This window comes from Pelophylax lessonae (assembly GCF_965119305.1).
Source record: "Pelophylax lessonae genome assembly, chromosome: 4".
In the NCBI taxonomy this organism is placed as follows: Eukaryota; Metazoa; Chordata; class Amphibia; order Anura; family Ranidae; genus Pelophylax; species Pelophylax lessonae.
Window position 1 is genome coordinate 121,380,857 of NC_138771.1, and position 21,412 is coordinate 121,402,268.

Genomic DNA, 21,412 nt, shown 5'->3' on the forward strand with positions numbered 1-21,412 from the left:
ACCATAGGTCAATTAGTTTCAGTATTTATCACAGTAATAGGAAACACAAGGGTAATGTAAGGACACTGAATTTCTAAAGAGCCAATTTCCCAAAACTGCGCTCTCTGCTAGAAAATATCAAATGGGATAGAACCCTAGGAACAAAGAACACGGAGGAGAAATGGGAGTGCTTCAAGAGCATACTAAACAAAGGGATTGGCCAGTGCATTCCCAAGAAAAATACATTTAAAAGAGCAAAACTAAACCCTGGGTGGCTAAACATAAAAATGCATATTAATACTAAAGAAAAGGCCTTCAAAAAATACAAGACTGAGGTGTCATTGGCAGCATTCAAGCATTACAAAGAGTGTAATAAGAAATGTAAAGACGAAATCAAGGTGGCTAAAATAGAACACAAGAGACATATAGCGGAAGAGAGTAAAAAGAACCCCAAGAAATTCTTTAAGTATATAAACCGTAAGAAAGCAAGGCCAGAACACATTGGCCCCATAAAAGACGACAAGGGAAATATGGCCACAGAGGACAGAGAAAAGGCGGAAGTGTTAAATAATTTTTTTTCTCTTCAGTCTTCACAAAAGAATCGGGGGGCTACACTAACCCAGCTTGTAAGGCTAAACTAAATAATACACCTCAGGAAGTACCCCATGGCTAAAAGAGGATAGACTTAGAACTAAACTAGAGAAACTTAACATAAATAAATCACCGGGACCAGATGGCTTGCACCCGTAGGTTCTTAAAGAGCTCAGCCAGGTGATTGCCAGACCATTATTCATGATGTTTAAGGATAGTCTACAGATGGGTATGGTGCCAGCTGATTGGAAAAAAGCCAACGTGGTACCAATATTTAAAAAAGGGCCGAGATATATCCCGGGTAACTATAGGCCAGTGAGCCTAACATCAGTAGTATGCAAGATTTTGGATGGGATGTTAAGGGACCATATACAAGACTTTAGTAATGAAAATGGTATTATTAGTAGTAATCAGCATGGATTTATGAAAAATCGTTCATGCCAAACCAATCTATTAACCTTCTACGATGAAGTGAGCTGCCACCTAGATAAAGGTAAGCCTGTGGATGTGGTGTATCTGGACTTTGCAAAGGCCTTTGACACCGTTCCCCACAAATGCTTACTGTACAAACTAAGGAATGTAGGTATGGACCATAGGGTGAGTACCTGGATAGAGAACTGGCTCCAGGGGAGAGTCCAGAGGGTGGTGATTAATGGGGAGTACTCGGAGTGGGTGGGTGTGGAAAGTGGGGTCCCCCAAGGTTCTGTCCTGGGACCAATCTTGTTTAATTTATTCATAAATGATCTAGAGGAGGGGATATCTAGCACAATCTCGGTATTTGCGGATGATAATAAACTAAGCATGCCAATATCTTCTATGCACGATGTCGAAATCTTACAAGCGGACCTGAACAAAATAATGGGGTGGGCAACTACATGGCAGATGAGGTTTAATGTCGAAAAATGTAAAGTAATGCACTTGGGCGTCAGAAACACAAAAGCAAGCTACTCACTAGGGGGGAAACCTCTGGGTAAATCTAAGATGGAAAAGGACCTGGGGGTCCTAGTGGACAACAGGCTTGGCAGTGGCATTCAATGCCAAGCCGCTGCAAACAAAGCCAACAGAATACTGGCATGTATAAAAAAGGGGATTCACTCCAGAAATAAAGAGATTATTCTCTCTAGAGAAAAGATGCTTGAGGGGGGATATGATATCAATGTACAAATACTGTACTGGTGAGGACCCTAGCATAAGGAACAAACTTTTTAGAGAAAGGGAATACAGTAAGTACGTGGCCACTCACTAAAACTAGAGGAAAAACGGTTTAACCTTAAAATACATAAGGGGTTCTTCACTGTCAGAGCAGTAAGGATGTAGAATTCGCTTCCACAAGCATAAGTATCAGCAGGGAGCTTCAATAGTTTAATTAGATGGGCACCTTAAAGACCACAACATACAGGGTTATACTGTACAATGTACGGTTAACAGCAAACATACACACACATCATAGGTTAAACTGGATGGACTGATGTCTTTTTTCAGCCTCACAAACTATGTAACTATGTAACTCTGTGCAGGCTAGTCAAGTTCCTCCACCCCAAAATCACTTAGCCATGTCTTTATGGACCTTGCTTTGTGCACTGGTGCGCAGTCATGTTGGAAGGGGCCATCCCCAAACTATTCCCACAAAGTTGGGAGCATGAAATTGTCCAAAATGGAACTAAGGGGCTAAGCCCAACCCCTGAAAGAAACCCACATACCATAATCCTCCCTCAACCAAATGATTTGGACCAGTGCACAAAACAAGGTCCATAAAGACATGGATGAGTGAGTTTGGGGTGGAGGAACTTGAAAGGCCTGCACAGAGTCCTGACCTCAAAGGATAGAACATCAGGATGAGAACATTTGGAATGAGTTAGAGCGGAGACTGCGAGCCAGGCCTTCTTGTCCACATCAGTGCCTGACCTCACAAATACGCTTCTGGAAGAATAGTCAATTGCTTTTGAAAGGATGGTCAAACATTCTTAAAGACACACTCCTAAACCTTGTGGACAGCCTTTCCAGAACAGCTGAAGCTGTTATAGCTGCAAAGGGTGGGCCGACTCAATATTGAACCCTACGGACATAGACTGGGAGGTCATTAAGGTTCATGTGTGTGTAAAAGCAGACATCCTAATACTTTTGGTTACATAGTGTATCTTTCTGCATGTACTATAAAGTAACTTATTCTCAAAGATCATAAAGAAGACTCTAAAGTACATTTTTGGAAGGTTTAGAAACACAGCATACAAATCTCTTCTGTGCATTTAAATTAGAGGTTGAGCAGGGTACTAAAATTCTGTTGGAGCAGAAAATAAATAGAAAAGAGCTAAGCTTCCAGATCCTCTGTTGTGGAATTTGAAGAGTAAAAGAAAAGTATGGAATTTCTTTTTTTCTTTTTTTGCAGACTCATACTTACCTAGGCAGATGCAGCATAAGTCCAATGCTGCATCTGTCCCCCGCCGGCTCTAACACTGAAACATGAGCGATCAAACACCACCGATTGCTTGGTTCTCACAGCTCCCTGGGCAGTAAGCTGGTAACTGTTAGTCTCTCTGCTCTGCCCTGCCCCCATGCCCCAAGCGGCCAGCATGTGGGTGGATCCTGACTTTATTGTCGCAAATCTTGCCCGTGCCTGGACTGGCTCTGTGATGTCAGCTGAAAACTGGTCACAGGAGTACAGAACGAACTTTAACCCCTCCACAATACACATAGCAACAACAGTGACTGAGGGCTTGTTTTAACTACTTGCTGACTGCGCTATAGCCGAATGAGGGCTACAGCACTGCTGGTTAGTTCAAGGATGGCGTCCCGTGATCACGCCCACCCTGTGCTCACATGACAGTGCTGATCACAGATTGAGAAAAAGAGCCAATAAGTGGCTCTTCACCATGTGACCAGCTGTGTCCAATCACAGCTGATCATGGATGTAAATAGAAGCCAGTTATTGGCAATCCTTTCCTCACAATGACAGCGTGAGTAGAAGAGAGACGGTAACCAGCTTGTGTAAAAGGGACATGTACACTGATAATCAGGGCACTGATTATTAGTGTCCTGATTATCAATGTAGTTATGACAGTGCCCACCAGTGCTGCCAATCAATGCCCACAAGTGCTGCCAAACGGTGCCCATCAGTGCTGTCTATCAGTGCCTCCCATCAGTGAAATATGTGACTGGTGTCCAATCATAGCCGGTCATAGAATGTCAACAAACCCGGTAACTAGCTGTTACCGGGCTCTCCTCCTCACACACCGATCCTGTGTGAGGAGGAGATTGCGGTAAAAGCTAGTTACCAATTACAGTGCACACCAAACACACTGATTGCCCCCCCCCTCCGATAAAGAGGACCTGTCACCAGCCCATAAAAGTACATGTCACCAGCCCATCAGAGTGCCTGAGTACCTGTCACCAGCCCATCAGGTACTCTGATGACAGGTACTCGGGTACTCAGGTACTCTGATGACAGGTACTCAGGTACTCTGATGACAGGTACTCTGATGACAGGTACTCGGGTACCCTGAGTACCTGTCATCAGAGTACCCGAGTACCTGTCACCAGTCCATCAGAGTCCCCGAGTACCTGTCATCGGAGTCCCCGAGTACCTCTCTGTAGCCCATCAGAGTCCCCGAGTACCTCTCTGTAGCCCATCAGAGTCCCCGAGTACCTGTCTCCAGCCTAGAGTACCCGAGTACCTGTCTCCAGCCCAGAGTGCCTGAGTACCTGTCTGCAGCCCATCAGAGTACCTGAGTACCTATCTGCAGCTCATCAGAGTACCTGAGTACCTATCTGCACCCCATACCTCCTAGATTGTGTTGGGGTGTTTGCTTTTCCAAAATGGGGTCATTTTGTGGGCGTTTCCATTGTCCTGCCACTCCAGGGCCTTCAAAAGTGTGATAGGTTGTAATGAAATTAGATGTGAAATGTATGCTCCTAGAACGCCTGAAGGTGCTACTTGGATGTTGGGCCTCTGTATTAGGGATAGACCGATATGTTTTTTTCAGGGCCGATACCAATACCGATATATTGGTCACAACGTATCGGTATCAGCCAATATGGGCCGATAGTCTGCACATTCAATCACACATCCAATGCAGAGTGACCAGTGCCCCCATCTAATGCAGAGTGACCAGTGCATGGGGATTAGCGCCGCCTGATGACACAAATGCAGGGTTCTTCTGCTTACCCGGCGCTGTTATACGAAGTCCCGCCTCCTGGACCTGCTCCTATGATTGACGTCACCAGTGTGCTGTCAATTATAGGTGGGAGCCGGTTCAGTAGGCGGGACTTCGTATGACAGCGCCCGCGCCGGGTAAGCGGAAGAACCCTGATTTTTGTGTTATCAGGCGGCACTAATCCCCCTTCCCCTCCGGAGGCAGAAATATCGGTCATATCGGCCAAGTTTGTGACCGATACTTGCAAAAAAGTGAATATCGGCCAAACCGATAATCCGTTGATCCCTATTCTGTATGTGGCCAGGCTGTGTAAAAGTCTCACACATGTGGTATCGCCATACTCGGGACGAGTAGCAAAATGTATTTTGGGGTGTAATTTTTGCTATGTGTTAGAAAAATCTTATAAATTGACAACTTTGTGTAAAAAAAAAAAAAATATGTTTTCATTTTCTGTCCACATTTTCCAAAAACGTGTGGAAAAAAATGACACGTTCAAAAGACTCATTATACCTCGTAGAATACCTTGGGGTGTTTTCTTTTCAAAAGAAAATTTTGTGGGTAATTTCATTGTCCTGGTGCTCCTGAGCCTTCAAAAGTGTGATAGGCCCCTTTCACACTAGCGGACCGTTCAGATCCGCCTGTCAGTTTTTTAGGTGGATCTGAACAGGTGCCCCATGCATCTCTATGGGGCATCGGATGTCAGCAGAGGCATGTCCGCTGACATCCGATTCAATCCGGTCCGTCAAATCTGTACGGATGGAGACCCTATTTTCCATCCGTCCAGCGGATCGGATGGGATCAAATGAGAACGCACAGGCGGTCCGTTCTCATCCGATTAGGGAACAGCGGGACCTGACAGCGTTGTCTCTGCACACAGAGCAGAGACAGAGCTGCCATCCGCCTGCTCAGTGGGGGATCGGCGGTTCGATCCCCCCGCTGAGAAAAACGGAGTCCGCCGATGGACTCTAAGTGTGAAAGGGGTCTTAGTAAATTATATGTGTAATTTATGCTCGTAGAACACCTGATGGTGCTACTTGCATGTTGGGCCTCTCTATGTGGCCAGGCTATGTAAAATTCTCACACATGTGGTATCGCCATACTCAGGAGGAGTAGTAGAATGTATTTTGGGGTGTAATAGCAAGAATGCATATTCTGTGTGTGAGAAATAACTTGTTATTATGACAATTTTGTGTAAAAAAAAATTAATGAATTTTTCCAAGAATTGTGGGAAAAAATGACCACTTCAAAAAACTCACCATGCCTCTTACTTAATACCTTGGACTGTCTACTTTCCAAAAAGAGGTCATTTTGGGGGTATTTGTACAGTGTCCTGACATTTCAGGGCCTCAAGAAAGGAGACAGGTTGTCAGTACATCAGGTGTGATCAATTTTCAATGATTGGCACCATAGCTTGTAGACTCTACTGCATGGAACCGAATGGTTCGGCTCGCTTTTGCGCTTTTCCACTGCATGGTACCGCAACGGTACGACCGACTCTGAAGCCGCCCCGTGCAGCGTGACCTCAGCGTGGCTTGCAAACGACTTCTCTCTCGAATAGAAGTCAAGTCAATGCAAGTCGCCCCCAAAGTAGTGCAGGAACTTTTTCTAAGTCGGAGCGACTTAAGTTGCTCCGATTAGAACAGTTCCATTGCACTGAATGGAGCGCAATTTGTCAGGTGGCTAAGTCGCCTGACAAGTTGACCCAGTGTGAACCAGGACTTAATGGCAGGACTTAAAGGTTTGCTTTTCCAGTAGTAAGTGGGTGGGATAACAAAGATTCTCTGACCAATCAGTGGCTAGTAGTGACAACAGTCAAGGCTGCATGCAAAGGATTGTGGGATATGGTACCGGTACGGCCCTCTTGGAACCACAACTGAGGTGGTAATTTTTAAGCGAGCCGTACCGTTCGGTTCCATGTAGTGGAAAAGTGCCGCCGTACCGTACCGAACCGTTCCAACACCATGCGGTACCATGCAGTGGAAAAGCGTAAAAAAGTACCGGCTCGCCCCTGTGTGAACTGAGCCTAACTTTCACACAGACAAAGTAATATCTGCTAATTTGAGTTATTTTTACCAAAGACATGTAGCAGTATAAATTTTGGCCCAAATTTATAAAAAAAAAATACTTCTTTTCAAAATTTTATAATAGAAACTAAAACAAAATGTTTTTTTTTTTTTTCAAAATTTTTGCTCTTTTTTCACTTCTATCGCAAAAAAATAACGAACCCACTAAAAGAAAGCTCTATTTGTAGGGAAAAAAATGAAAAAGAAATTTGATTGGGTACAGCGTTGCATGACTGAGTAATGATCATTCAAATTGTGAGAGCACTAAAAGCTGAAAATTGGTCTGGGCAGGAAGGTGGTGAAAGCGCCCTGTATTGAAGTGGTTAAAAAAATAAAAAGGTTATTCTGTAGTTTCACATGCTTAGATATTATTTTAACATATAAGTATGTTGTGCCACCCAACCCTGGCATCTACTTTTAGGAATGTTCTAAAAAAGAAAGGTAAAAAAGTAGTAAAAAGCAATTTCTGAATTACTTAAAACATTAAGACATAAAATTCCCAGCTGAGAAAGATCACAAGTGAGTTTTTGTTTTAAATGTATTTTTATCATTTTAATGTAAGGTGGCCTATACATCTACTACTGTATATATTATTAAAATTAGTCTCACGCTAGCAGGTTCCTCGCTTTACTGAAATAATTTTTTTAGAGGACGAGATTCAAAAAAGTGTGACTTGGTTACTTAAGTGTGACTTATGTGGGCGCATCTGTTGTTGAATTGTTTGAATGTTGAAATAATATGAATCAAATGGAAAAAGGAAAAGCAGAAGAGTTTCCCATAGCAATTGCAATTTTAGCTGTTATTTTGTATGTTAGATATGTGGTAACCCGATATTGTTCCATTTTGCTGGCAGTGTTACCATCATCTTAATAAAGACAATATCACATTTCTAAATTGCTTACAGTACTGTGTATTTTAAAACTCCTATTGAGTAAATTACCAATCCGCTAAATCGTATAGTAATTTTTATTTTAATATTTCTATCACAGATGTCACAAATTTATAAGGATAAATTTAATAATTTCAAGAAAGTAACAGTGACAGGTTTTAGGTAAGTGAATAACTCCTTTTTGGAAAATGTATTTTAGTAAGTGACTTCATTGTAGACTGCATAACAACAATTACAACAGGCCACTTGCTGGTAATAGGTGGTACCTATTACCTATAGTACACATGTGAACAAATATTTTCTTCCAATGTATCTGTCCTTTTTATAAAGAGTTAATCAATCAGTTGGAAGCCGTTAATAAAGATATGGGCAGCTTGAAATACCCCATGTTTCTTTTATTAGACTAACTGTAAAGAAATCACAAATTTCGGACTCATACAATAATAATGTACATGGTGCAGTAAGTCAAATTTCTGTGGATTACTGCCCTTTGCACATTGATTGAGCTTATTAGATAAGGCTATCAGCTTTGTATTTTACAGTATAGGTGTGTTGTAGGAAGATTTTAAAAGATTTTCTTTGTTACAGACTTTAAAATATTTGCCTTATTATAGATACGTAACAGTTAAGGGACCTTCCTTTTAAGATTCACCTAGTGGGGAAAATGATAGCTAAATGGTTAGCACACTTGCCTTATAGTGCTGAAAACACTGATCCATGCCCACAAGAGGACATGTTTTCCATGTTTTGTTTATCCATAGACATATATCTAGGAAATGAAAGTATGTCTATGCTTTACTAGCATCTTAGATGTCCTCCAACTCAACTCTATTTCTCTCTGCATTACGGCACATGCTTGAGTGAGCTAGTTTTCATTTTTTATGTTCAAGATTAAAATGTAGGAGACTCCAGCATAGTACTCTGCTTAGAGCCCTAGTTTGTTGGCCTTGTAAGCAGCAAATCAGTGGACCAACTATTTAGGAGTATTATTGTTTTTATAGTTGTTAAACTTTTGTGCACAGTCTTCTGATCAAGATTTAGGATTTATGTACCTGTTGTACAGTTATATCAAAAATGTCATACTGCCATTGTTAATACTGTACATGTTTATTATAGCTGTTCAATAAAGATTTTATTGAAAAAAAAAAAAAGATTTAGGTATGTTCTACACATAAGAAGTCTCCAGTAAAGTTACTGAGCGTTTAGACTGTTGAACATCCATTGTATCTAGCAGCATTATTAACGGAATCTGTGGATCAGAAATTATCCCAATTATTAAAAGGTATCAGTGGTCAGTGGCTAAGTTTGTTGCCTTGAAAGGTATTATGAGAGTGGCCCCTAGCTCTGAAGAAGGCAAGTGTGTGTAATTTTTTCCCCTACACAATACATGTGGCCCTCTGGCCTTGCCATTGAAGGCCCCCCATTGTCAACAGGGTCCTACAGCCCAACTAATAAAAATTGCTTATATTACCATTGTGTCCCTATGGAGAGAATGCCACTTGCTACATGTACCAGTGAAAACACTGTCACCAGGAAAGAAGCAAGGAAAAGGCTTCTAAAGTAGGTCAGAGACAGCAAAAACACTTGACAGGGGCCCTGGTCTTACGCTATCTAAAACTAAAACTTTTTTTTGGGCTGGAGATATACATTCCCACCTGGCATATAGTATAATGACAATTGGAGCGGGACTTTCCTCTTTCTGGGTGGTTCTCCTGGAACACACCCCTGGGCTCAGCGGGCTCCACGGGCCACACTGTGGTGCGATCTGTAACCCGCTGTGTCAACTAGATACATTGGAAGACTGATCAGTGTACCAGCTGCTGCCGGTACTATGTGATCGCTGTGACCAATCACAGCAGATCAATCGTACACAATGGATGACTTTCATTCATGCCATCAATCGTGCACTATTGTGTTGATCTCTGTGATTGGTCACAGTGGTCACATGGTACAGACAGGACCAATCACAGCCCATCTGTACCATGTGATTGGCTGTGGCAAATCACAGCTAACCACAACAATAAACAGTGAATGAATCAATTTCATTCAGTATAAATGGTTGCTTGTAACAGTGAAATTCACTGGTAAAAGCAATCATAATGTAAAAAGAATAAAAAATACTTCCCCAGCGTAGTATAGTGTTATTATGGTAACATTGTATTGCTCTGGTCACTTTTAAAAAAAAAAAAAAATCATAAAAAAAAAATGTATTGAAAATGAAAAAAATGGGGAAAACATGATTGCTGATTGCTTTTTTATTCATTTTTTTCAAACTGTGACCAGTCAGTGTCCCTGATCACCAGCTATATGGTGACTCTGTACTGCACTGGTGACAGAATGTAAAAAAAAAAATAAAGGAAAAAAAAAAAGATTTTTGTAAATTCTCTTCATTTTCCAAAAGATTGTGACAAAAAATTACAACTTCAAAGAACTCACCATTAGGGATGATCGAACTTTTGAAAAGTTCGGTTCGACCAGAACACCCGAATTTCCCAAAAGTTCGGTTCGGATTTCAGAACCCCATTGAAATCAATGGGACCCGAACTTTGGTAATCAAAAAACACCATTTTTAAGCCCTAAAACCCAATAAATGCCCCTAAAAAGTGCCTAGGGTTCTGGGTCATGCCCCATTAACTATTAATCGCACAAAAAAAAAGTTCTTAAAAATTGTCATTTTTGATAAAAAAAGCCAATTATTGAAAAAAAAGCCAATTATTGAAAAAAAAAAAAAAAGAGAGATTTTTTGATTTTGACTAAAAAATCTCTTTTTTTTTTTTTTTTTAATTTTTCAATAATTGGCTTTTTTATCAAAATGACCATTTTTAAGAACTTTTTTGTGTGATTTTGTGTCTGGGGGGTCTAAAAAGTATACATGTGAAGTTTCAGCTCTGTAGCATGTCCAGAACCATGAAAAAAAAAAAGATAATTTTTCAGTAGAACAGGGATGTGGGACCCTCCTTTAACACCTATATGATCTTTTTTTCTGGTTCTGGACATGCTACAGAGCTGAAACTTCACAGGTACACCTTTTTGACCCCCCAGACACAAAATCACACAAAAAAAAGTTCTTAAATATTGTCATTTTGATAAAAAAGCCAATTATTGAAAAATTAAAAAAAAAAAAAGAGAGATTTTTTGATTTTTACTTTGGATTTAGTATCTGGGGGGTCTAAAAAGTGTGCATGTGAAGTTTCAGCTCTGTAGCATGTCCAGAACCATAAAAAAAAGATCGTTTGTATTAGAAAACTTTCAGCTCAGGGGGTTGGCTTCGCTGCTGTAACACCTTGCCGGTTTAATAGAAGGCATTTTTTTGGGTTCTTTGCAGTCAGGAAAAACATCTGAACTTGTGTATAGTGGTACTGTGCACAAGTTCTGATGTTTTGCCTGCCTCCAAAAACCCCCAAAAAATGCCAGCAAAAACACACCTGGGCATTTTTTTTTTTTTTGACGCTAGCGTTTTTTTTTGGCATTTTTTGGGGTTCTTTTGAGGCAGGCAAAACATCTGAACTTGTGTATAGTGGTGTATATACACACATACATATATTTATATACACACTTAGACATATATAGGTGTGATAGTAGCAGAAATATATGCTTGCGCTAATGAAATCATTTACAGTAATATATTTCTGCTACTATCACACCTATATATGGCTTGGTGTCTATATACATATAATTATGTGTGTATACAAGTTCAGATGTTTTGCCTGCCTCAAAAGAACCCCAAAAAATGCCAAAAAAAACGCTAGCGTCAAAAAAAAAATGCCCAGGTGTGTTTTTGCTGGCATTTTTGGGGGGTTTTTGGAGGCAGGCAAAACATCAGAACTTGTGCACAGTACCACTATACACAAGTTCAGATGTTTTTCCTGACTGCAAAGAACCCAAAAAAATGCCTTCTATTAAACCGGCAAGGTGTGGAAACCGAGAAGCCATATTGGTGATCTGAAAGTTTTCTAATACAAACTATCTTTTTTTTTATGGTTCTGGACATGCTACAGAGCTGAAACTTCACATGTACACCTTTTAGACCCCCCAGACCTGAAATCCAAAGTAAAAGTCAAAAAATCTCTTTTTTTTTTTTCAATAATTGGCTTTTTTATCAAAAATGACAATTTTTAAGAACTTTTTCTCTATAGCGGTCACCCTGCTATGTCACCCTGCCATAGCAGTCACTGCCAGTTAACCCTACACTACACTACGGTCCCTTTACACTTAACACTTTCCCTACAGAAACTAAATTTTTGAAGCTAACTTAAGTGTAAAGGAGCACTCTAACTACACTAGATATCCCTTTCCTCACACTAATAAATAGCTAAATGACACTTTTAAAGTAAAATTAACAGAACTGCTTCTACTCTCTTCCATGTCCAGTATAACAATGCTAGGAATATGGCGGGGGCGATCTTATATACTGGGGGGCGTATTCACTAATGATTGGTCTAGGGACCCCCTAGTCACTCCAATCACATTCCTAGCATTCTCCTGCCCCCTCAATTGGCTTTTGCTAATGGTTCTGGTCCAATCACGGGCTTTTAAAGCCCATTTCCTGAAGCATTTCATTTTGGGCAGTTCTGGTTGCCGAATTCCGAACTTTTTGGGCAAAAAGTTCTAAATTCGGCCGAACCTCGAACACCCAATGTTCGGGCCGAACCAATGGTCGACCCGAACCGTTCGATCATCCCTACTCACCATGCATCTTACTAAATACCTTGGACTGTCTACTTTCCACAAAGGGGTAATTTGTGGGATATGTTTACTGTCCCGGCATATTTGAGCCTTAAGAAAAAAGATGTCAGTACTTAAGAATTGATTAATATTCATACTGTGTATGTGTGTGTATATGTATGTATGTATGTGTGTGTATATATATAGCTGCAAGAAAAAGTATGTGAACCCTTTGGAATGATATGGATTTCTGCACAAATTGGTCATAAAATGTGATCTGATCATCATCTAAGTCACAACAATAGACAATCACAGTCTGCTTAAGCTAATAACACACAAAGAATGAAATGTTGCCATGTTTTTATTGAACACAATAACTTCAACCAAACGTTTCCTGTAGTTGCAGATCAGACGTGCACAACGGTCAGGAGTAATTCTTGACCATTCCTCTTTACAGAACCGTTCAGCAATATTCATGGGATTTCTGGTGTGAATCGCTTTCTTGAGGTCATGCCACAGCATCTCAATCGGGTTAAGGTCAGGACTCTGACTGGGCCACTTCAGAAGGCGTATTTTCTTCTGTTTAACCACTTGCCGACCGCCCACAGTATATTTACTGCGGCAGTCAGCCCCTCACAGGCAAAGCAACGTAGGACTACGTCGCTAGCCTGGGAGGCTCCCACCCCCGCACGCTCCTGCACATCCCCGCGCGTGTGACTGGCGGACCCGATGTCCGTCGGCCACTCGCAATCTCCCGGTGGAGAGGGAGAAAGGCAGGCGGCTGATGTAAACAAAGCCGCCTGTCATTCTCCCCTGTAAGAACAGAGATCATACGGTCCTGCTATGTAGGATCGTATGTCTCTGTTGTTACACCACTAGCCACACCCCTTGACAGTTAGAAGCACGGCCCTAGGGACACACTTAACCCCTGCATCACCAAAATACGTAAAGGGTTCACATACTTTTTCTTGCAGCTGTATATAGTTTGTGGACTGTATAACTTTCCTACAGACTAAATAATAAACAGGGAGTGAAAGTGCCCTGTATTGAAGTGATTAAACATTCATAGAAAGCAATAAATAACAAAAAGGTTTATTCTGGTATGTGACCAGATTTCTTTGTTATTGGATCAATGTTTTAACTGCACTAAAACCTCCTGGCTACTATTACAATCAGCATTTACTAGAATAAATGAAAGTATAACTAAAGGCAAAACCTTTTTTAAAGCACTTTGGATAGTGGAGAGATGGATTAGAACCCCTGTCAGTTTTTATTGCTGCCTGTGCCCTGTTAAGGAGATTCACCCTCTCTATTTGTCTTGTTTACCATTATCATTGCGGGTCAGTTCACACCATAGAAATGCAGTCCAGATGCGTTCCAGATGCTTTTATGCATGTGCATTTTTGATGCATTCCAGTGCATTTTTAATGTGTTTTTGGTGCATTTTTGATGCAATCCAGTGTTTTTTGTCCCCCTCTTTTTTCTTAAATAAGGACATGTGTGTTCCAGTCCATGTTTTATGCGTTTAGGTGCTTTCCATTGTGTTCCATTGTATTTTTGGTGTGTTTTACAGCATTCCAGTACAGTCCAGTGCAGGAAAATGTAGCATGTTTTTTTTTTCTGGAACTGGAATGTACTGGAACTGCAAGACTGGTGTGAACTATGCCATTAGAAACCATATAACCTACTTTCCATGCGTTTGTGATGCAGAAAAAAATGCACTAGACTGCCTGTGGTGTGAACTGTAAAAGAAAATCCCAAATTTTGGGTTGTCCCCATAAACATAACAGCATGGAAATCTTCCAATGGGGACACTAGTTCTAATGACTTGGGGGTTCCCAAGGAATTCCCTAAAATGGCAGATATTTCCTCTCACTTCCTGTTTGGCTATAGGACAGGAAGTGAAAGGAAATCTTGGAAATCAGACACAGATGGCAAAATAAAATCTAACCCTCCCTTGCTCTATTCAAAATAAAAAAAATATATATTTATATTTTAATTGAAATGAATAAGTTCTACTTGAATTGAAAATGGTGACCTATTGTCACTGCTATAAATATGTAAATTGGCAATTTTAGAGAGTGTGTCTCCCTGCCTCAAGTTCCCATTAGTCCTTCTGCATTTACTTGTCTTCTCAAGTTTTAGGTCTGGATTATGAATTATGTGATTTGTAAAGGATTTTAGCAATGTTGTTTTAAAGTTGTGTTTCTCAGTATACTTTCGATTTATGATTTATATTTAGTACAGAAAATGAGAGGATCAAAATTTAGAAAGAGGAAACCTGCTAGAATGCTATTGACAATATCTCAGTTGTTATTATCTGTCTCCACTTCTACTGCATATAAAATGGAGATGAAAATAATGTGATCAAGTCAGCCCCAAATATGCCTGCTATACACTAAAACAAAGATTTGTCTTCTGAAATCTAACATTTGTCCATTTGTCTGTGTTGCAGTCCAGGTTCTGTGGTTGTTGCGTCAGTACTTGAATTTGAAAATTCCACAACTCCAGCGCCTTCCAGTGACAACACTGTGCGTGCATTAATCAGCAGCCTGCAAAACAATAGTATTGTTGGGTCCTTACAGCTACAACCAGAAAGCATCATTTCCAACAGTAAGTGAGAGACAAATTTCAGCATATGTGCATTGGCGTATGATGATTATTACATACTTACATCGTTTGTGAGGTTGAAAAGACACCAGTCCATTCAGTTCAACCTATGATGAGTGTGCGTGTGTGTGTGTTTGCTGTCATTAGTACATCGTATACCCCTGTATGTTGTGGTCGTTAAGGTGCCCATCTAATAGTTTTTTTAAATTATCGATGCTTCCTGTTGATGCCACTGCTTGTGGAAGAGAAATCCACATCCTTACCAGTCTGACGGTAAAGAACCCTTTACGCAGTTTAAGGTTAAACCGCTTCTCTTCTAATTTTATTAAATGGCCGCGTTTTTTTTTTTTTTTAATTCCCTTTTGGTGAAAAGTTTGTTCCCTATGCTAGGGTCCCACTACGGTATTTGTACATTGATATCATATCCCCCCTCAATCGTCTCTTCTCCAGAGAGAATAAATTCAATGCTTATAGTCTTTCTTCATAGCTAATGTCCTCAATTCCCCTAATTATTTTTGTTGCCCTTCTCTGGACTCTCTCCAGTTCCAGCACATCCTTCCTGAGGACCGGTGCCCAGAACTGGATGGCATACTCCAGATGTGGCCGGACCAGAGTCTTGTAGAGTGGGAGAATTATCGTTTTAGCTCTTGAGTGAATCCCCTTTATAGTACATGCCAATATTCTGTTGGCTTTGCTTGCAGCAGCTTGGCATTGCATGCCATTGCTGAGCTTGCCATCTACTAGAACCCCCAGATCATTTTCCATCCTAGATTCCCCCAGAGGTTCACCCCCTAGTGAGTAACTTGCGTTCATATTTTTGGAACCCAAATGCATTACCTTACATTTTTCAACATTAAACCTCATTTGTTTTATCTGTCAAATCACATGACAAGTCGCTCCAATGTGAACAAGGGCTTAGGGGTCTTTGCTAAGCTTTAAAAATGTTAGATTTCTGTCCAAATGGATCTTCATTTACTAATATACAATTTATGTACGCATGTATGTTTTCCTATCAGTCTGGCTCAGTATTGATTTCTCCATGCAATAATATGCTTACCATTTATGAATTCTAATATGCCACAACAATATGCTAATCCTAATTTACATTACATAATATGTACTAATATGCTACAATAATGCCATTATAACATTTTCAAAGTTTCTGGCAAAGACCTGAGTCCTGCAAGGAGTCGTCATAAATCATCATAGCTAGCACACCTGAGAATTATTGGAGGCGGCTTCCTTCTTGATTTATTTATCTTAGGGGCACCCAATAGCATTTGGAGGAGGTTTTCTAACCTGCCTGATTGGCTGCTCAATCACAAATTGGTCAATGGGTGGGGTCAAAAGCCTCAGAAATGATATCCATGCCTTTGGCCAGATTGGGCAATGCTATCTCATGTTTAAACATACCTCCCAACTTTTTGAGATGGGAATGAGGGACACCTTTTAGCAAAATTATGTAGGCATAGGACACACCCCCTGCCACACTCCCTTAAAGGAGAATTATGCAAATATAAAAATATTTTTTTTTTGTTTTTTACCACTACTAATCCTTTTATATTGAATTTTAAGATTTACAAATGCAGCCATTTAGATATTGGATTAAAGGTTTAGCACTAGGAAACACTTTTTGAAAGATAAATAGTACATTTTACATGCAACTATATAGATCAGACCAAAATGAAGGACAAATGAGGAGGAAAGAGGGACGTTGTTCCAAATCAGGGACAGTTCCTTTAAAATCAGGGAGAGTTGGGAGCTATGTTTATACCTTTCGTTAGAAGTAGCAAACCAGACATGTTCAGGGAATAACTGTTGCAGCTTTCTGAGTTGGATTATTTTTTTATAGAACTAAGGTAACGGCTATTAAAGGTGCCTGGCTGTTGTTTTATAGTACTTAAAGACTCTTCACTATGATGAAGCCAAATCATATAAGGGTATAAAGTGTGGTGTGGTGTGTGGGGGGCTGGGCATAAGGTCCCGCACTAATTTAAGCATACATGTATGCTATTATTACACAAACCAATATTTTTATGAATGATCTATGCTACAGTACTTAATGTATATTTTTTTGTTTTTATCATTTCATTTACAGATGTTAGTATTTCCAACCTTGCTCCACTCAATATATCTGTAAACTTTCTTATTATGGCACCATATGATGCATCCGCCAGTGAAACACTAAGAATCCAGACAACTGATTGGGTAGGTTTTTACATTTCGTTTTTATTTAATTTTATTGGAAAGCTTTTAGATCTATCTATCTATCTATCTATCTATCTATCTATCTATCTATCTATCTATCTCATTATATTTGTATGATCTTTATAGGTGCAAAATGTCCTATTAGAGTTTCTGAATGGTACCGAGGCAGCAAAGCCAAATATTGCATTCACGTAAGTAAATTTGATTATTTTTTTTTTTTTATTTACTTTGATTGTCTTGTAGGCACTCTAGGCACAATAGACACAGTTGTGGATCAAGCCTTACAGTGGGCATAGTAGAGAGAGTTTAGAGCACCTGTGAGGTTTTTATTGTTGTCTATGCCCCCATGTTATGGAGAATCACCCTCTCTGTCATGTTTACTATTATGGAAAGTGAAAGGAAACCCCTCACTGTACTCAAAGAGGAAAGAAAAAAAAATTTCTTATAGTTTTACCATAAAGTCAGATCCACAGATATTGGAGAGTTAAAGCAGTATGGCGACCACCTAACTGGCAATATATGTCATTTATTTTGCATTAAATACCAGGGATATGGCAGCAGTAGTTAGCTGCCATAACCCAAGTATAGTTTTTTCCCTTAGGCGGCCGGCTTTTATAGGCGACAGGAGAGGTGCCCCCCTTTCCGCTGCTTCACAATCATTTCCAAGCTTACCGGTGTCGTCGGCAAGCCCAGTACAGACCCGGTGTGGCAGAAGGCTAGGCAGGAAATGGAGTGAGGGCAAGATAGCCCCCACTCGGCTCTATGCCCTTGGAGGACCGGAATTGACCTCTGACGTCACTTCCGGTTCTCGTGCTTATAGATGTGATTTCTTTTTTTTTTTTTTTTTTAGAATCCGTGTCAATTTTCTTTTTGCTTTTTTCTTTTGCTTTTAAGTCTAAATGCAGAGCCCAAATCTCTCAATAAAGAGGACCTGTCATGACTATCTCTATTACAAGAGATGTGTACATTCCTTTTAATAAGGATAAAAGTGATTAAAAAAAATAAATAAATAAAGGAACAGTGTAAAAATAAAAAGTAAAATAAATAAGACTTTTTTTTTTTTTTAAGCACTCCATCTTTCCGTTTTTGCACGCAGAAGCGAACACATACATAAGTCTGCATGCATATGTAAACGGTGTTCAAACCACACATGTGAGGTATCGCTGCGATCCTTAGAGTGAGAGCAATAATTCTAGTTTAGGACTTCCTCTGGTATTCTAAACGGGTAACCTGTAAACATTTTTAAAATGTCCCCTATGTACTGTAGTTTGTCGCCATTCCACAAGCGTACGTAATTTTAAAGTATGACATGTTAGGCATTTATTTACTCGGCGTAACATATAACATATATATATAATCTTTCAAGAAAAAAAATACAGATTTTTACTTTAACAACAAATGTAAAAAAAAAAGGCCTAGTCTTTAAAGCGGAGTTCAAGTTTAAGTGGCTAAACCCCAAAACAAAACAATTAAGAAAAGTAGAATGCAGCTTACCAATTCTTAGGTGGCAGACTGCATTTGTTTTCTTTGTTTAGGCCTTTTTTGTTTTATTCCACCTGGAGATCTGGCCAATCAGTCTGTTATTTTTCAACTTGCTTTAAACAGACCAAGCTGCCCAGCAAAAGTGTCAGTTAGAGGGTTTAGACAAGCCATTTACCACTGACAGTGGTGCTTACATTTATCAGCTTTTATTCATTTTCTGTATGTAAAAATATATCCCAAAGCCAGAAAAAAAAAACTGTTGCCGGAGCTGCTTAAGTGTTAGTTGGAGTTCACCTTTAGCTTGTTAGTCAAGTCCAGTACATCTAACACTACCCACTGCACGGACTGACTAAATGCTGCTGTTAGGCTCCATTCACACCTATGCATGTTGCTTTTGAGCATTTCTGTAGTGCTTTTTGCTTGCTTTCCATGTTTCTTACAGTGATTTTGCCACAATTTTACAGCGATTCGTGTTTTCTTTTTTTTTTTTTGGAAAATTTGTTGTTGAGCAGATTAAAAAAATGTGAAACCCAAATCGTGGCAAAATTGTAATACTTGCGTTTTGGTATGCAGTTCCATTGAAGTCTATGACGAGCAAAACGCTGCATTTTGCAGGAAAAAAGTCCCCAAACCTTTCCAAAAATGCAGAGGCACAAAAATGCATTGATGTGAACATGTTCCATAGGAACCCATGTTTAAAAAAAAAAAAAAAATGAAATGCATAACTGCAAAAGTATGAAAAAACGCATTCGTTTGAATCTAGCCATAGGCCCTGTTCACCCCTGAGCATTTTTCGGCCCGTAAAATGCTCATCTCTAAAGTCTCAAAACACCCAACAAGCAAAATCTCATTCATTTCAATGGCCCCTGTTCACATCTGAGCATTTGTCGTCGAAAGCAAAACGCCTGAAGCTCAAAAAAGTATATGAGCTTCTTTTTTGGCAGATTACAGACATTTTTGTTAGATGTCAATGCCTGCCTCCAAACACCTGCAAAAAAAACGCCTGAAAAACGCCCAAAAAAAACACCCAAAAAAAAATCCCTGAGAACGATACGCTCAGGAGTGAATGAAGCCTTAGGCTCCATTCACACAAATTCATTTTTTTTTCATGCTTTTTGCAGAAATGCAGGACATTTTATTAACATGGGTTCCTATGGAACTCTTTCACATGCATTTTTGTGCCTCTGCGTTTTTTAAACAAGGGTCAGGGACTTTTTTTTAAAAGCAAAAAACATGCTTTTTTTGTTCAATAGACTTCAATGGAAAAGCTGCAGAAATGCATGTAGTGAGTTTTTACTGCGATTTGCATTTTGTGTTTTTAAATCTGCCCATCAACAAATTTTCCCCCCTTAAAAAAAGGATTAAAACTGCAAATCGCTGTAAAATCACGGTCAAAAAACGTGGAAAGCACAGCAAAAAGCACTACAGAAACGCTCCATAGGAACATGCATAGGTGTGACTCAAGCCTTAGGCCTGCTTCACACCTATGCAGGTTGCAGTTTGCATATTCCAGGTGCATTCTGCATTTTTCAATACACATTTTTGATCCATTGAAGTCTATGGAGCCAAAAAAACAGAATAAAGTCCCTGGCCCTTTCCATAAAATGCACAGATGTGGATGTGACCCATAGGAAATCATGTTAAATGGACTGTAGGGTATCAGGACAATATCCCCCCGGACAATATCCCCCCGGATAATATCCCCCTGGGACAACATCCCCTGGGCAATATCCCCTGGGACATAGGGTTAGGGTTAGAGGGGGGATATTGTCCAGGGAGGATATTGTCCGGGGGGATATTGTCCTAGAATTGGACTGTAGTGTGTTTCTGAAAAATTGAACAGGCACTTAAAAATGCATAAGTGTGAACCAGGCCTAAAGGTTAAATTTTCGAATGAAAGTAACCTCTTCACTTTCCATATGAGATTAGCATGCAACAAAAAAATGGACAAAAGATCGTCCGATAACCGGATCGTGTGTACGAGGCTTTAGGCCTGGTTCACACCTATGCAGTTGATGCATATTCCAGGTCCTTTTTGTATTTCTCAATACACGTTTTTGATCCACTGAAGTCTATGGAACCAAAAACCAGAAAAGTGTCCCTGGCCCAAAAAAGCACAGATGTGACCCATAGGAAACCACGTTAAATGAACTGTGCAAAACATGTAACGAGCGCGCGCTATGAGGTAGGAGCTGCTAGCACAAAAAGATGAATATATATATATATATATACCTTCTAAACAGTGAAACAAAAACAAGTGCAGCACTAACAAGTAAATGACATATACTATTATTTTTATTCGGTCATTTATGATAACTGTGCCCATAAAACAAAAACAATTTAGAAGCTAAATGGCCAGTCCTCTTTAGTAGTCCGTGATCCACAGTGAAAAATAAACTGTGATGTATGGGTATCAATGCACACACCATAAAATGCAGCTTTTTTGGCTCCATTTGATGAGCATTTATCTAGTAAGTCTACCATTCCATGATTGAGAGGGCGTCCGTGTACCACAGAGGGGTTTTCCAGTTCCTGATGGGATTGTAAGCAAGGTCTATTTTCTCAGGATATCTGGGGAGCGCGTATAAATGCTGGGGGAGAAGCACTGTCACTTATTGCATTTGAAGGCCCCTTGAATCTCCTTTAGGGAAAGGGAGCCTTGACTGCTGGAAGCATGGCGTCACTGTGGGTGTAAACCTAAAAGAGAAGTTAAGTAGCTCCCTTGGGATTGGCTACAAAGACCTGAAGTAATTTAAGCCCTGGTAAGCAAGTAG

At 40.0% G+C, this 21,412-nt stretch overlaps 1 protein-coding gene across 1 annotated transcript in view; it reads left to right on the top strand.

Moving 5' to 3' along the window:
• The window catches only part of LOC309554552 (uncharacterized protein), a gene marked incomplete at both ends in the record, with an annotated part of 66,243 nt that overhangs the window by 2,629 nt on the left and 42,202 nt on the right, over positions 1–21,412 (top strand). The window contains 4 exons of the mRNA XM_082256292.1: positions 7,774–7,835; positions 14,794–14,951; positions 17,047–17,156; positions 17,283–17,347. Coding sequence (XP_082112418.1) covers positions 7,774–7,835; positions 14,794–14,951; positions 17,047–17,156; positions 17,283–17,347 — 395 coding nt within the window. The remainder of the gene's footprint in view (positions 1–7,773; positions 7,836–14,793; positions 14,952–17,046; positions 17,157–17,282; positions 17,348–21,412) is intronic.